This window comes from Ascidia mentula, chromosome 9 (assembly GCF_947561715.1).
Source record: "Ascidia mentula chromosome 9, kaAscMent1.1, whole genome shotgun sequence".
NCBI lineage: Eukaryota > Metazoa > Chordata > Ascidiacea > Phlebobranchia > Ascidiidae > Ascidia > Ascidia mentula.
The window spans coordinates 12,377,446-12,394,209 of record NC_138574.1 but is presented as its reverse complement, the minus strand read 5'-3'; the positions used below and the strand labels follow the sequence as shown (position 1 = coordinate 12,394,209).

Here is a 16,764-nt window from a genome sequence, read left to right as displayed (position 1 = left end):
TGCTATTTTATGCCGTGGGAACATTTTTGGACAGTCTCAACAACAGCCCTGATTGTAATTCCCGCATATAAAAGCTTGACATATTCATTTCCTCGTGTTAAACTTTGTTGCAATGAACACAGTTATTGTTTTTATTTCATTTATTACGAATGTAACATAGTGCTAGAAAAGAACAAAAACGTCATCTTTTCGGCGATCGTGAGACGCCTTGAAAGAACGCGTCGTCCTTGACGTTGTAATTACGGACTTTCGGTTTGCTTCGAGTCTTCCGTTGTCCGGATTTGAGACGCATCCCTGCAGCGCCACCTCGCGGAATCTTTCCAACACTTTTTACGCGCGGGGCAGCAGTAACATGTGGTTTTATACCTAAAAAAATTAACAGTTTATACCGAAGGTGAATTGATAAGGTCATAGGCATGTTTCAAACAAGTATAACTTAATAAAAAATTATGTACTCAATTCATTTGACCCCAAACATCCTCCAACCTGCTGTTTCTCCGGCAATCGATGGGCTAGAGGGGGCGTGGTCCAACATGTGCCACACCTCCCGAAGTGACGCGTCATCAAGTGATGAACTTGTAACAGGGACAGGTTGGGGTTTGGATGGACCGGGTGTGGAGGTGACGACACGTTCTTCTTCAGGCCACAAGTCAGATTTATCTCCATTCCCTATTTAAGACAAATACTCTAACCAGAAAGAACTTGTATGGATATTATCTATTCCAGCTCAAACGTTAAAGAAAACTAAATTCAGTCATAATCTAAATAATTAAACTTTTTGTGTCATACCAGCGTTTTCTTAAGTAGGTTTCACAAGAAAAAACTTAAGGCTCATGAGCTATTGGCTAGTTTTTGAGCTTTTGAGAACAAAATGTGTTCACTTGATGGTTGTGACGTATCAGCGGTTCCTTGTCAATTTAAATAACGTTGAATTGTTTCGTGGATAAAAAAGGTTTCGGAAACATCAAGTTATCACAAAATAAAATTACACTGCCAATGTCCAACTTATAAAACAACATAGTCATGATTTGCAAATAAATTAGTCCGTTTTTACCGTGTTCATTAATACTGTACATAAGTATGTAAACACATCATACCAACGCTGCTTTCCTGGTAGTCGTCTGACGTTGATTCGGAATGGTGAGGCAGAGGTCGGTGCCGCGCGAATGCTAGTTCCTGTCTGTAACGCAACAAGGATTATAGAGCGAATGTCGTTGCCGCGACCAAGCGAGGCCATACTTGGTCAGCTGATACTGGAGATTCTCCATTTGTTGAAGCTTACTGGGTCCCGGGGATTCCTGTACAGGGGATGTTGGGGGCGTTTTTTTCCTCACCAGCTTGGTTGGTTCTGCGTACAAATGTTGGAGTGATGTATAAGGCGACTGCATCTTCCTAGTTATCCCAGTTAAGAATATACATTATGCTCTGTAGTGAAACACTAAGGTAAAACGGCTGTTTGCAAACAAGGTTACCGTGTTTGCTGCTTCCTCGGGTAAAATGAATACGACACAATAGTTAATGCACCTATCAGACAACAAGTAAATGCAGAGGACCCCAAATAAACAGTTGGTCGCAGGCTTATTGGAGGCTTTGGGCAAGTCTTATTTCAATAATCAACTGCGTGACCTTTTAGTTGTTGTATTGATAAAAACTATACGGCATTACGAAAGCAAATTCGTCACTAACAATGCGGCCAATCCATAAATATTTCTTAAAAAGTTTCAACCTTTTTCGGGTGTGGTTGCAACACTTTGTTAGGGTTGAGTACGTCGTTTATGAAAGTTACGAAACTCTGAGTTAAAATGTATATTAATTCAACTCCTCCTGCAGCAACAATAACAAAAAAACACGCAACACGTGACAGACCTAATTCCGCCAAAAATGAATACGAACCGTTTTCTTTCACTTCACGTTCCCGCTTTATTTTGTTGAACTCCGATCTCAACCTGTTACTGGTTTCAAGAACTTGGTTTCGTTCCTCGATAACAGTTGATATCCGCTGGGTGGCGGCCACGAGCTGGTTTCGCATATGTTCTAACACGGCCTCGTCTAATCAAACCAATAAATGTGATACCTTATATACAGAACAACATTTTTAATATAAACAAGATAGCCCATACAATGGTAGAGAACTTAATACAGACGTTTCGATTGTTTTCTACAATCATTTTCTATGTAAAATGTCAGTTATGTTCCTAAGAACAACATTCTTATGTGAACTTAAGCTCATTCATATAGTTCTCAATCATTTATGGCGATCGATATTTTCAGAATTAACAAAACAGTCAACACTGCCATGCCTTTATCGTTTAGCTGACGTATCGGATGTATTTACCCAACTAATACTTAAAATGAAACGTAGACATTACGAGCTCGTAGAAAATATGGCAAAGTGTAGTAACTACAGTTATGCAAGATCTGTTAAGTTCATAAATTCAGAAGTTACGTTCCTTCTAACAAACTAATTGACTCACTGTACGGTTTGCCGTCTGACACCAACGCCAAGTGCTGGTTGGCAACTGCAAGCTTCTTCCGAAGTTCGGTCACTTCATCTCTGAGTTCTTGCATCAACTTTCCCTGGAATAAAAAAACATGTAGAACAGAGAATTAGACTCGGGGACCTAGTTTTTTTTAGTTCCTTTTATTTAAAACGTCGTGTTTTACTGCACCTTGGGACAGAGATACCCCTTAATACATACCTTCCAGGCTCACACGATTGCTAATGCTTTGTATTTGCAACTAACACTTGTTAAATAATGTAGCATGAACCTGTATATTATGTAGAAACTGTGCGTGGAGTCCAAACAGTTTCGTATCCCTTGACAAGGTTCCCATTCTCCAGGCAATGCTTTTCAGCATGGATGACCAGGTCAGTGTTTTACATAGAGATATTACAACTCAAACTTCACACACACCTGCACAGGACTTGCGATCCACGGCGTATTTGAGGCCATGTCCATCGTCATCTGTGATATCTTTCCACTGAGTTCCATTGCTCGTAAGTTGTTCTTCAGTCCTCCCTTGTAATATTCGTCAGCCTCTCGTCTCGACTCGGCAAGTTGAAGCGTCAAATCAGAAATCTGGTCCCTGTATGGAAATCCACGTCTCAGACAGACAAAATAATGCCACGATAAGCCAATGACTGGATACGGAAACTAACTATACCAAAGGACGTCTCTTTAAACATAATTTCAATCATGTATTCAGGTGATCTACTTGCTATTGGCCTCATGAAGAGCCGTTTTCAGAATACTGCGCACTGCAGGTTAATTTAAAGATTGTATAAAAAACACTGCGCTATGGCATCATGACTATAGTTTGTATTTGAATTGTTGCATCAACTATTTCCTGCCAAATTTAAATCGGATTTTCAAGTATGCGACATTCGCATAAAGCATCCACGTATTCAAAACTAGCAGCTTGTATATATTTGGCGCTTGACCGAAGTTGTCAATCTCAAAATCCCAATGGCTACTTTTTCTTATTATCGCCATCGGTTTAACTCACTTCATTTGTTTCATTTGCTGCTCATCACGTTGTTTGAGGGCCGTGGATTCGAATTCCATCTGACGTATTCGACTCGACAGATCCTTTCCTTCCTGTTCGTGGCGGTACGCGAGCGCCCTCTGGTGTTCCAAACTGGCTTGTGTTCTCTGAACTTGGGCCCTGAGATCTATCTTTTCACTCTCCAGGGTCGCTGGGAAAAATTTCAAATAATTCACCTAATTTCACCGAGCCAATGTTTCCGAAACTTTATGTTCACGGAACCCTGCAAGGTTATTTCAGTTGACAGCATTTCAGCAGTTGAAGAACCACCCAAAGACTAATGCGGCATTTTTAGATATAATTAAATTTAATAATTTTTTTAAAATAGTAGCTGAAATTAGATAATAACTCACAGAACGCTTTATGTTTTTGTTATGAAACCCTGCTGTTCTGCGGCACCTTTTGGAAAACGCTCCACTTAGTCAACACATTACACATTACTACAGATGTGTTCAATACATTTTAAAGTGGACCACTGCTGTCAAAATCTAAGCTTTTTTTCACAGCTTTGCTATTAAATCCATTAGTGCGTACCAATATTGTTGTTTAGAGATTCGACGTGATCCTGTACAGTCGGATGTTTGGCTGATACCTGAACCTTGGTGGGAGATGAAGGCGGAGCTTCTATTGGCGAAATAACGATAATAACCGTGTTGTAAATGATGAAACAAAAGCAATTGAAAATTGGAAAACAACAACCTTGAATAGAATGTAACTTGTCTTCCAAAACACGTTTCTGCTTTTTCACTTCCATTATTTCGTTTTCCAAGGATTTAATGTAAGGATCCAATTCCTTCGGCTTCTCTGTTGTTTTTTTGTCAACTCTTTCGCTGGCCTGTTACGTCATGATAACATGTGGTATTTTCTCGGATAACCGTGGTTTATTTTATTATAAAGCATGATAAATCGTAAAAAAACGATGTTGCCATTATAGTTACAAATTGCTTCACCATTCTACTAAGTTGAGGATTTTTAATCTTTGAAAAGTGATTTTTTCTTTGATTTTTAGCACCTACATTTTCCACTGTAACCTAAATAACATGTCTCTCACCACAGTTGAATGACTGGTATCAGCTTTTTCGTCGAGAAGCTGCTGCATGTCTGCTCGCATTTGTTTGATCACATTTCTAAGTTGATCGTTCTGTGCCTCCAAATCCTAAGAACACCACATATGGCACTGACTCAAAAACATAGAGACATAATTTGTTAACTGGCACGCTGCAAAGGTTGCCGAACCAATGGAATAGATTAAAAGTTAATTTCCAAACAGCGGACCGATTGGAAGACCATTTACTTCAACACAACAATTTAGACATACCAACCTGCAACGATTCTTCCTCCGCATGAGTAGCGTCATCGACTCGCGACTCGTATTCCGCCACCAAGCGGTGACTTTTTAATACTTCCACAGCCGCGTTGAGATCGGAGGATGTTTTGTGAAGTTTTCGTTCACAAGATTTCAGCTTATTTTCTGTGTGTTCGAGGTCAGCGATGGCCGTGTCCCTCGCCTTGCGTAACCCATCGGTAAATTCTGACGACTTTGGAGAAAATAGTGGTGATTTAATGGTTATTGATGGGGTTAGGAAACTTACCTGGGAGTAGGCCCTCGATTCCATTTCTTCGCATTTGCTCTTCCAGTCCAGTTGTATTTGGGCTTTGGCGCGCTCTAGTGATTGTTCTCTCGTAACAGATTTGGCCAAATCTTGTTGGTATCTGACAGAAAAAAAGTTAAGTATTCAACGCCCCAAAATTTAAATTAATTTAAAAACAATCATATTGGAGCAGTATTTTACTCTAATACCCTGTAAATTTAAGTTTATTAGGATAGTCTTAAATTGGACGAACAAAATAGAATTGTTAGTGAAATACTTGTCTATGTCACTTTTCATCCTGCAATTTTCAGTCTTTAGTATGTTACATCTCTTGTTTAAAGTCAAGATTTCTGTATCTTTTGCAACAACAGAATGGCTTTGGTCACAGACAATGGTTTCCAACCTGCAAAAACCACAAGAAATTTGTCAACTATTAAAACTTCACAGTTAATAAAATAAATATGAATCACTGCAATCAACATACTTACTTGCATTTCAAGTCATCAATTTCACGTTGTTTATTTTCAATTTCACAGTTTAGTTGTGTTTTGGTGTCATTGGCATCCCAAAGTGCCCTCTTGGTTTCCATCTTGGATGTCTCAAGATCAGTGTTAAGTTTCCTACAAGTAATTTGTGAGCTGTTTAGACATTGTGAAATTGTGAAATTGTAACATATTTAAATAATTTCCTGTAGCTTGGTAGAGCATTGGGCCTGGTTAGCCCAGGGTCATGAGTTCAAACCTCACCATGAGGTGATTTTTCAAATCTTGCTCCGACTTGTCAGGAAAAAGATCCAGCTAGGCTGCATTGCCTGGGCTGCCAAGCCTGATGCAAACCTCGTGATCGCGATATGTTAGCTGTGATCGCTAAGCAAGGACCTGCGCAGTGGGGCGATCCTGCCTATCGTGCCGTTGCATGAAATATTACTGCGATATTTAAAAAACCAATAGCCTGACAATTATAACGCAATATAAATGTTTTAAGATAGAAATTTGAATAACCAACAGCATGTTACATTATTAATTCACAAAAAAAATACATAGAATACATTTACAGACTACTATCAAAACATGACATACACAATGAGTTGGTTAAAATCACCTGACTTGGTCCTCAAAGTTTTTCTCTCTGTCCAGTTGAGCCTGTTTGGTTGCAAGAAGGTTGGCTTGCTTGCACCTCATGTCCTTATCTAATTGAGTTCTCCTCTTATCAAACTCCTCTTCTTGCTTGTGTAAGGCATCTTGTAAGTGTTGTACCTTGACGAGTGAACAACCAGGTTAGAGCTGACCACGATAAATATTACATGTTATGACAATTTGGGAATAGATTAAGATTTTGTTTGATCAATATGAATGCATATTTAATACCATAAAAAAACAAGTTAAAAGGATTTTAATGAAAAATTTAGGCCACATGATAGTCTCAACCTTTAATGAACACATTCTAATATTATGAGGACAAAGAACCATTTATTACACTGATGACAGCAAGTTTTGTCAAAAAATAAGAAATTTGTCCTCAGAATGATGTATAAATCCATTGTTAGCAACCCTAACAATTTAATGTAAGTTGAATTCAACAATTGTGAGACCAAAAAACTGTAGAACAGAAAACCTGAGATTCAAGCTCCAAAATCCTGGCATTTTTTAGAGCAGATACATCAGAAACATCAAATTCTGCTTGTTTCAATTTGGTTATCAGTTGTTCTTTTTCCTTGTTCCCTACTTCCATTCCTTTTGTGTTTTCCTCTTGTCTCTGAGTGCAGTATTCCAGTTCTTTGGAGATGATTTTGTTCTGTCAAGAAAATTTCAAATACTATCACTGTTATGTTGTTTTCATTTGGAATCAAATTAAATCATGTTTATTTTGTGCAAACGACTTCAATACAAATGAACTGCTAAAATGGCATAGATACCGATAAAATTTCCTCAAACATGTGGCCGCAGGTAAAAATACAACCTATATTCAATAGGGTTTAACTTTCATAATTATGAACATTAAACCCACCTTCATTTCCAGAGACAGATATTTGTTTCTCAATTCTGATTCCTTTTCATTGGCTTCATTTTCCTTCTTCTTCAGCATGTCTTCAAACTCATGAACCAATTCAACTTTTTGTGACTCAATCTCACCTTCTAGCTGTTGCACTTTGTGTTCAAACTGTCGTTTTAGCTTTCCAAGCTCACTGCATGTTTCATCAAGTTCATTGTTCTGTTCAAAAGTTAACACAGTGCTTGTTAATCGTTTTCCTTATTTCTTTTCTATAATTTATTTTACACTTATCAAAACCTAAATTATGTATTTGATTTGACAAATAAATTATTATTCATTTTATTTTTAACTACCATGGCCAAACTGACAGAGCTTTATATTCCACTAGTCATGAAATAATGATTCAAGGTCCGTTAATTTACCTTTTCGTTATGACAAAATATACAAACAAAGATCCTCAATAAAATTGTGTATTGTTACAGTCTTGCACATGAGTGATTTATGCATCTAGGGGGTACCCTGGCTTATACACACAATGAAACAGTAGAAAAATTGTGAGTGTTGTTGGACTGGGTTTAAAAACGTAAAAACAGCTGCATTTTCTGTACAACTATAGGTGATTTACCTTAGATGTTCTGAAGATTTCATACTGGGTAAGGTGGTCTGTTAACCTCTGCTTATAATGTGCTTCCATCTCATTTCTTGCTTCATTTTCATGTAGTAACTTTTGCTTGAGGTTGTCTATTGTTATACGAAGATCACTGATTTCACTGAGGTATTTGGTTTCTCCAATCTATAGAAACATTATTAAGTTCAATGCTAACATCCAAGATCCAATTATATATTTATCTTGAAGTAAAAGACTGATTTGGGGCCTGACTTGACCACCTCCAAGGTTTCATCAGTGTCCATGCCTTTTTAACTTTAGTTCATACACAATGTATATAGTCTTTTGTGCAACATAAAAATATGTGATTTGACTTTGAACAAACATTGAAACATTGAACAATTTTCCATCAAAAAATCACCTTTAAATTTTGTTTAATTCCATCCAGTTTGTTAAGTTCACCATCTCTTTCTTGCAATAGCTACAAAAAATGTGGTAATTTATATCTGAACACGGTTTACAGGCTTCGCAGTCTGAACAAGAATTGAATTTGCATATTTATTGAGTCTGGATCAGCAGAGTGCTATTTTTTAGCAGATAAACTTCTCCAACCGTGCCCAATATAACGTCCAACAAAACATTTTGAACAGGTTTACTTTCAACGCAGGTTATATTATTTTCCTGTACTAAAGCAGTTGTGCAACAGCATACCTTTAGATTGTACTTGAAGTCTTCTTTTAACTTGATAAATTTTGCCTGCAAATCGTTCAAATTCTGTGTTTTATCTTTCAATTCTTTTTGTAAAGTTTTTATCTGAAGACTTGAGATTGTACGCCATTCGTTTTCTTTTTGCGCGGCCAACTGCTCAATATCCTTTAAATCCATGTTTACCGATGTCAAATAGCAATTTCTACATGCTCCAGCAAGAACACGTTGACATTTGTTAGGTTTAATTTCCTTAAATTTACAAGTTAGAATTTGCCACAAAAACAACTTTGGAAGTTGCGCGAAAAAACAAGCTGATGCTTAATTGTAGCGGTCTATCAAACATGTTCATATAATTTCTATGTATTTAAGCACTGCTTTTAAAAATGTTTCAAATGAAAGTATTTTTTTATATTTTTAATTTCTGAAGGATATAAATTGTCTTTGATAGTACAGTGCGAAAAGACCATGGTTTTGAATATATTTTATTTTGACAAAGAGCACGTACGGTCTGTTTAACCCAGAATACCATTACAGGTAGAACAATGAGCGCAAAAACATCGGCTAAAAGGTTTCTTACAAAATTACACAAGAGGAAGCACGGCCAGACAAACACGTGGTGGCACAATTATTTTTAAGTGCACCAATAGTGATAACATACAAAAGAAAAAAATATACTCGAACAAGTGCGTGGTAATACTGGTTAGTAGGCATAGGAAAGCTGATTCGGCGGTTTGTTTTTCATCTGGACCTGGGGTATTCCCGGGTGGTTGCGAGATGGTTGTGCTTGAGCCATTGCTCTCTCGTATGTTTGCTGCGAAAACATGAAGACAATAAATATGAACTTCGTGATCTCCCCACAAGCCATTTTGACTATTTGGTAACTTTAAGTTATAAGTCAGGTTAAATTTGACTTTTTGGCAGCCAATGGTTATATTTTTCAGGAGGGGACTTATATGCATTTTATAGAAACCACATACTCTGTGCTGCGTCCGCATTTTTGCGTTATAAAAGGCTGCGGAGTCCTGGTGATCCATGAGCAACTCCTGCTGAATTCTATCAAACTTCTCCTACAAGAATAAGTCAAATAGTTGATGAATTTTTGGGAAAATCAAATTTAGTTGGAATCAAACAGAAGAACTACCTCGCTAGTCATTGAGTCCCTAATTCCGTTATTTGCGCGACGATAGACAAGTAGCAATTGAAATAAATTAAATCATTTTGAAATGTCTTCCAACCTGATCATCCTCCAAGTTCATCTGCATGGATGTGAGTTGGAGTCGAGCCGGAACGTGAACTCCAGGCCTGCCTCCGAATCCAGCCGTGGCACTCGACTCCTGCTGGTCTTGCAGGAACGATTCGCTATACCAGGCGTCGAACTCTACACACATAAATTATTATATTCAGTTGAGCTGCAAACTTTACTTAAATTCATAAACAAACATTGGCATGTGGATTGGAAAGAGTTTGTATGGAGTCACTATTAGTCCATGATAGTAAAAATGTGTGTGATGCAGACAAAATACTATCAACCAAAGGTTGCCTATTCTACTCGCCGTGGTTGTGTTGTTTTTAAAAATACATATGCGTGTAAATGTTGGATCAATAAAATTTTGTACACACGTGGCAAAAAAATGGTTCATGTTAAGCATTTAAAATACGCATCACAAATCAAATTCAAAGTCTTGTAAAACTGTTAGTCGTTTTTATTTTTATGACGTGTTTGGATGAGCGATAGGTTTTTCACGTGCCTGGAGCAATAAGCGGGTGATTGTCGTGTTGGAATCATTTGAATCAAGTTGAAACACTGAGCAAGCACTTCTTGCACTGAGCAAAGAATTGGTTCAAATTTGTTTCAAAATTATCTTCGAAGAGAGAGAGATTTGGAATGTCAGTTGCATATGAAGTAAAGAAAAAGTGTTCTTTTTCATACCAAGGATGACGAAATTAACGTGTTTACGAAATGGGTAAGTTAGGCTTTTGTTGTAGAAACCTAAATTCTTGTAATCTTTGGTAATATATGCAACATTTTGTGGTGATTAACAAAAAAACAGGTGCAAAATTCAAGCCTATTACTGAACAAACACTTGAAGGTCTTGCTTCATTAATCCCAAGTTCAAGGAAACCAAATTAGGTAAGTTTTAACATAATGGTAAACTGAGTGTTGCTAACTTTTTGGGTTCACAAAATAAATATTAAAGTAAGATTTCTATGAGATGCTAAATTTATCTTGTGAGTAGGTCGAGAAAATGCTTTCAAGACATCGATCAACTACTTGGTTTCGTCACAAAATGTAAGTTTCTAATGGGTGTCCTGGTTAAAGAAATTGAAAATATAGGTTTTTGGACAATCGGAATTCGGAGAAACGATGTCTGTTACTAAGATGGGAAGGTAAGCCGGGATGTGTGAAATAGCGTCGAGTCCATGGTTGTGTACCAAACGTTTCAAATGATCAATGTTACCTAACCAATATTTATTATTACAGGAAAGGATTAGAAAAAGGCAAAACAAAGGACTCAGACAAATATATGGCCAAGTGTTGCTTGATTTCGATTTGTGGATGCGAGAAGTTTCACCAAACGTGCCCCCAAAAAAGCAAATTGTGCAAGAATTTTGTGTTTCGTCCATTTGGATTCTGGTAGGACCGCTGTGGTGTTGAGATTAATTTTCTGGTGTGTCATGTGAGTGTGTTTTATGAAATAAACGTGAACGAGACTTCAGTCACAATACCTTGTATAAGCCTCTGTCTGCACTGGTCCACCAACCGCTGGCAATATTCAACCTCAGATTTGAAACTGCGGAGTTCGTCATAATCGTTTCTAAGCAACACGTGTTCCATTTAGTTCGCAACATACACAGTACAGTAATAAATTTAAATGCTTTGTAAGCGTATTTCTTCCCACCGGTACGTTTGCTTGAGGTTTTTCAGTTGCGAGATCAGTTGGAATTCCTCTTCGTCGATGACGGTCTCGCCATTTTCGTTCACAAACTCCCCTAAACCAAACACAGTCATTCCCAAAGGTTCTGACATATCAGCGAATCTCCAAGGGACAATTCTTTCCTACCTTGCTCCAATCTCTCGTTGCGTTTCCTCTCTAGTGCCACCCTGCAGCCGTCAATCATGTGCTTGGTGGCGTTCACAGCATGGGCCATGTCACGCACCTGCGAGCAAATTACCCTGGTTGTAATGTAATTTTGTATTACAACAAAAATATACGAATAAGTCACAATTAAAGGTCGGCCTTGTATAATCCAAAAACTTCAGCACTGCGTTACTTTTTACCACATAGATTTGCTGTGTTGACAAGTTTTACAAGAGTGATGACCAACAAAGCCTTCGTCAGCTTACGTTAGAGTGAGACCGTTATTGCAAACCGGGTACATTACGCACGTTTTGCTTCTTGCTGAGCAAGATGTGTTTGTTCTCATTGAGAATGCGCGTTATTTCTTGACCTTGCTCCTTCTTGAAGTCCTCGAATACCTGGGAACGAGAGGGAGGTGTGCTGCAAGAAATAAATAAGTTGAAACCATTGCGCTCGTTTCCCCTTCCCCCCTAAAAAACTTCAGTTCGTGAAAAGAGTTTGCAAAGAAACATATTCAAAAGAACGAACCTCGGACGACTTGACGCCTTCCTTTCTTCTGCAGTCGAATCGGCAGAAACACTTTCCTTTCTCGTGGAGTCTGCTGCATCTGTCAGTGCTCCTTTGACCGTTTTGGCTCCGGCGTCACTTTGCACAGGAGGAGAAGGGCTTGCTGGGGCACGGGACGTTGGACTGTTGGGAATAAAAGGAATCTCATTTTTACCCGAAAAGTTCGTCCTCAAAAGTTGATTGACACCTTTGTTTGAAAAAAGTTCTGGAAGGGGATATAGATATATGCTGGTGACATCACTTTTACGGCCAATAGAAATATTAATTACTATAACCTGGATCAAATATCCAAGGAACAAACATAGGCCGCTAAATTGGTGGCGTATAACAAGACAATAAATCTCACATCTCAAGTATAGTTTTTCGTAAACTGTGCATTTCTACAAACAAAACCACAGATACGCATCTTACCTTCCGCCAGCTCTTGACTTCTTCCCGCTTCTGCGTTTGGGCGAGGCGAGTGATCCCCCTGTACCTTTCACCTTGGCGCCGGGTAAGGAAATCGGGTGGACGACTGCAGCGGCCGGGGCATGACCTGCAGGAACGTTCGCTGGTGCTTCAGTTCCACCAACAAAATTTCCATCCTCGTCAAATGGAAGACCAGCCTACATAAAGTGAAATATCCCAAAACTGAAAAAACTATATATTTCGGAGTGATAAGATGTTTAAGTAAGTCACAATGTAACTTTCGTGGACAAATAACTGTGTTTTATCATAACAGTTACATAAAATTGAACAAATGTACAGTGCAAAAATAATGCCTTAAACAGCATTTAACGAGTGACGTCATCGCTTACTTTTTGCAACGCCACCATCATTTCCGAGTCGCTCTTGTCAAGAAGAACAAACTTTCTCTTGTACTGCTCCGAAACCTCCTCCTCCATCTCCGTGACAACCGAGCGGAACTGCGCGAAGATAGCGGTGATGTGGCGAAGGTTGTTGACGTCAATCTCGCTCGTCTTACCTTCCAGGAAGAGTCGAACCTTGAAAAGATTTAAATTTAGTTTCTTATAACAGCTGCAAAGTGCAGTTATAGGGTGCAACAAATCCACAAATAGCAGTTTTTTGTGTCCTTATACAAAAGTGTATACGAATTAAAAGTTGCTGGCCCAAAGCCTTTTGCTGCCAGTTATCGACTCAAATGTCTTAGCTTTGTCAAATAAATGTATGTATGCCTGTTTTTTGATGTCGGAGATCTGACCATCAGACAAGACGCCGTAGTTCACTTGCGAACGATTGGCGAGCGTGTTGTGCATGGAAAGTTCCTAAACAAATACACATCAACCCATGACACCAACCGCAGAAAAAGAAACGACACCGGTAGAACCTTAAAACATATGACCTATGCAGTTGAATGTTTACCTGTTTAAGCTGCTTGATTTCTCCTTCAAGCTCTCGTACAAGTAACCATGGGTCGTAATGATCATTAACAGCTGCTTGCACTGGTACGCAGGTCATTCGCATTGCAAAACGAAGGGTCGAAATCTAGCGAATATTTTATGAAAGGGCTTGCGTGGGTTTCGGTTTTCATGGCCATGGAGATTTGTTTGAAGTATATTGTATATGTTATCAGGACGGAACATTTTAACTCCGTCAGGATATTTTGTAACACCTTTCAAGAAATTTCAAAATCATTTTTCTATCACGTATGATTACGTGTTAAACGAAGTATTAGCAAGTCGTATTGCACAAACAGATTTGTTGGCTATATTGCTTATTATTAGTAAAATACCGTTTCCTCAAGTTGCGCCACATCTCCGTAAACATTCGCAATCAGTGTGGTACAACAGCGCCCTCCGATGGAGTCCTGAAATTAAAAAGCAATCAAACATGCACAAAAAAAAGATTTGCAATTCGGCAGTAATTACCTTTAGAACATGAGTAAGCTTAGTCTGACGATAGGGAATATGGCCTCTGGTCCTGTCAGCCAACGCTATGACGGTCTGCTCCAGGAACGTTAACGATTTGTTGATGTACAATGCCTCCCGCTGTATCTGCCCCTCCGACTAGAAAATGAAAGGGGCATTGTTGTGGTGACATTGTATGGCATTGTTCGCTCGGACCTCGTCGTTCAGGTTGAATTGGTACGTGTTTGTTTTGGACAAGGACAGGAAAAAATTAACCACAATATTTGTTTTGGCAATATATATTATCGTTTTTATGGTTTTTTAACTCATTATGCACCTAATAAGTTTTCAAAAAATTGAATCTATACAACACGACAGACAAAAGGACCATGCTGCAAAAATTATTTTTGCACAGTTATTTCTACATCAAAGATTTTTTTCAAATCTTACTCCAGTTTTTCCGATACGTTCCGAACCAGCAAGATCGACTATGTTCAGCTTCGACGTGACGTATTTAGCGTTTGATTCCGTTCTTGAACGTGACTGGACAAAAATAATACAATGCTACTTTAGCAACACTTTAAACACCACAACTGCATTTCCGCTAGTTGTAATTTTTGCATAATTTGTGATCAACTTTTCAAACAAAAACATTGTATTTAAAAGTCCAAAGTTGGAGCCATTTGTACTCCACTGTGAACAAAGGTGAAATCAGAGCTAACCTCGATATGGATTGTGAAGACGCAATGCGACCTTGACGAGTTTTTGTTGAGTGAATGTGCGGCGATTGCTCGATTAGTTTCACCTTCGAAGAGAAGATTGAGCGCCTCGCCCTCGTTATTGGCTGTGCAAGAAAGTACTTGGCATAATTTGAAGGACTCTTAAATGTGCCAGAGAAATAAGGCAAGATTATGAATAAGAATACACAAGTGGGGGTATTCATAAGAGAATTCCAATTAAGTGAGGACTCTTAAATGTTTTGTGCAAAGAAAATATTACCTGTATGAAGAGAAAGGCCTTTCACACAAACGCTTCCATCTCCACCTTCTACAATGGTCATAGAATCCCCATAACCTGTAACAATACAATTTTGCTAAATTAGCCAAAAATAAACAATTATTTTGAAGGGAATGCAAGACATGTTGCAAGGGACACCACAAAAAATAACTTAGCTGCAGCTTGAAATAGCTTTATTTTTCTGTAATTCAACAAAATTTACACATTTTACCTAGAGAGGCTGCTCCAGAGTCAGGCAAAGTGGACAAAAGGTCAAACATATTTTCATTATAAATTTCAAGGTAGGAGATTCTGACTGAAACAGCTTTGTCACTTTGATCTTCGATTGAACGGAATATCTACAAATTAATATAGTACAACCATGGGTGAACTAATTTTTTTGCACACAAGCTGATCAATAACATAAAATACAAAAATTTTGTGTGTGGTGCAGTACAAGTTAAACCGACAGTACAGCAAAGACTCGTCAGCAAAAAGCTGCTTTGTCCCAGAATCTTATGATCAATATTATTACATTACCTGAGATCAAAAAGTAAAGGCCTTTGCAGCTAGCATAGTATGAGCTATAACCAAAAACTATGATAAAAATGACTAATTGCCCAACAACATTACTTAATTTCATATTGCACAAATCCTAAAGTGTTAAAAATAAGGCTTTACATCTCACAATGGATATGCAGATACCATGTTTATCACACCTGTGCAATTGCTCTTGGAATAACACCCCTTTGTTTGTAGTTTTCTGTTGCTCCTGTAATGGTAAAGGTTTTTCCAGCACCTGTCTGACCGTAGGCCATGAGGGTTCCATTGTACCCATGCAAAGCATTACTTGTCATGTCCGAAACAACAGTATCATAAACCTGATAACCCAAAACAGAGGTCAAAATTCAAACCACTAAAAAACACACAATATAAAAAGTAGTGCATGAAACTCATATTGGCAAACTTAATTTTGATGTTGCAGTTTGAAAAATAATAACACCAACATTTAAGATAGACCCAGCTGTTTTTATAGTACAATTGGGACCAACAAATTATAATGTCAAGCAAGATGTACCTGTTCCTGACTGGCATTATGAAGAATTCCATCCACTTTGAAAGACCAATCCAACACTTGGTTATTCACTACTTTCCTTTTGTCATCTTTTTTGGCATGGATGTTGATGGTCTGCACAAAATAACTTTTAACATTTCCACAAAGAAAGGTATAGGCTACATGAACAGTTACAATTATAATTACATACTTGTCTATCACTGAGGAATTCTATTGATTGATGAGAAAATGTTGGAGTTGGTCGAAACCTCACAAAAACTTTAACTTTATTTTTTGAGGTACTCATTTTTGCAACGTCACATCAGCTGGAAGAAAAGTAAAAACAGTATTAATCATCTCAAGCAATGTGCTGGAAAAGCTCCTGTTCAAGATTCTGTTTTTATGAAACCTATGTTGGTAAGGATTATTTTGACCCTTTAGCGCACACAAAAATAATAAGCTACAACAAAGCTTTTAAATGTTTCAAAACAATATTTTGCAAATCTACCTGACGTACAAATTAATATGGATTGTTGACTTACTAATATCAACTACTTACAACGCGCGAAATTTGCTTTCAGCAATCTGGTTCTTGGAAGCGCTTTCCCAATTCAAGGCTAATCATTTGTCAATAAAGCGTGACGAGTTGTTATGGTTACACTTATCTCTAGTGACATCTAGTGATTACCGGCACCCCGAAATTTGGTTGATTATTTGCAAAGCGATTTTTTACTTTTTAAAAATTATCTTAATCAAAAAATTAGATTATGTAATA

General features: G+C 38.0%; 2 protein-coding genes across 3 annotated transcripts; both read right to left on the bottom strand.

Moving 5' to 3' along the window:
• Window positions 1-163: 163 nt before the first annotated feature.
• Window positions 164-8,707, bottom strand: LOC145913630 (coiled-coil domain-containing protein 57-like). The gene is made up of 21 exons (XM_083001353.1): window positions 8,449-8,707; window positions 8,159-8,218; window positions 7,756-7,923; window positions 7,146-7,349; window positions 6,753-6,932; window positions 6,240-6,394; window positions 5,627-5,758; window positions 5,416-5,541; window positions 5,139-5,259; window positions 4,869-5,084; window positions 4,598-4,702; window positions 4,246-4,381; window positions 4,081-4,170; window positions 3,508-3,697; window positions 2,916-3,087; window positions 2,475-2,577; window positions 1,894-2,049; window positions 1,240-1,348; window positions 1,098-1,180; window positions 487-669; window positions 164-366 (listed from the first exon to the last, which is right to left on the bottom strand). The coding sequence occupies exons 1-21, from the start codon at window positions 8,620-8,622 to the stop codon at window positions 182-184; spliced, it is 3,048 nt and encodes a 1,015-aa protein (XP_082857479.1). The 5' UTR covers window positions 8,623-8,707; the 3' UTR covers window positions 164-181.
• A 202-nt stretch (window positions 8,708-8,909) lies between these two features.
• On the bottom strand, window positions 8,910-16,606 carry LOC145914786 (kinesin-like protein KIF9). 2 transcript variants are annotated; one of them, XM_083002629.1, is made up of 22 exons: window positions 16,549-16,606; window positions 16,201-16,315; window positions 16,014-16,124; window positions 15,655-15,816; window positions 15,168-15,294; window positions 14,939-15,013; window positions 14,662-14,783; window positions 14,390-14,482; window positions 13,961-14,098; window positions 13,825-13,899; window positions 13,455-13,577; window positions 13,268-13,357; window positions 12,890-13,075; window positions 12,504-12,697; window positions 12,054-12,215; window positions 11,834-11,945; window positions 11,508-11,604; window positions 11,346-11,436; window positions 11,173-11,261; window positions 9,681-9,823; window positions 9,423-9,512; window positions 8,910-9,256 (listed from the first exon to the last, which is right to left on the bottom strand). In XM_083002629.1, exons 2-22 carry the CDS (start codon window positions 16,294-16,296, stop codon window positions 9,146-9,148), a joined length of 2,487 nt encoding a protein of 828 aa, XP_082858755.1. In that variant the 5' UTR covers window positions 16,297-16,315; window positions 16,549-16,606; the 3' UTR covers window positions 8,910-9,145. The 2 variants fall into 2 exon arrangements, with proteins under 2 accessions (XP_082858755.1, XP_082858756.1); XM_083002630.1 differs by having other exon boundaries at window positions 16,532-16,588.
• Window positions 16,607-16,764: the final 158 nt, after the last annotated feature.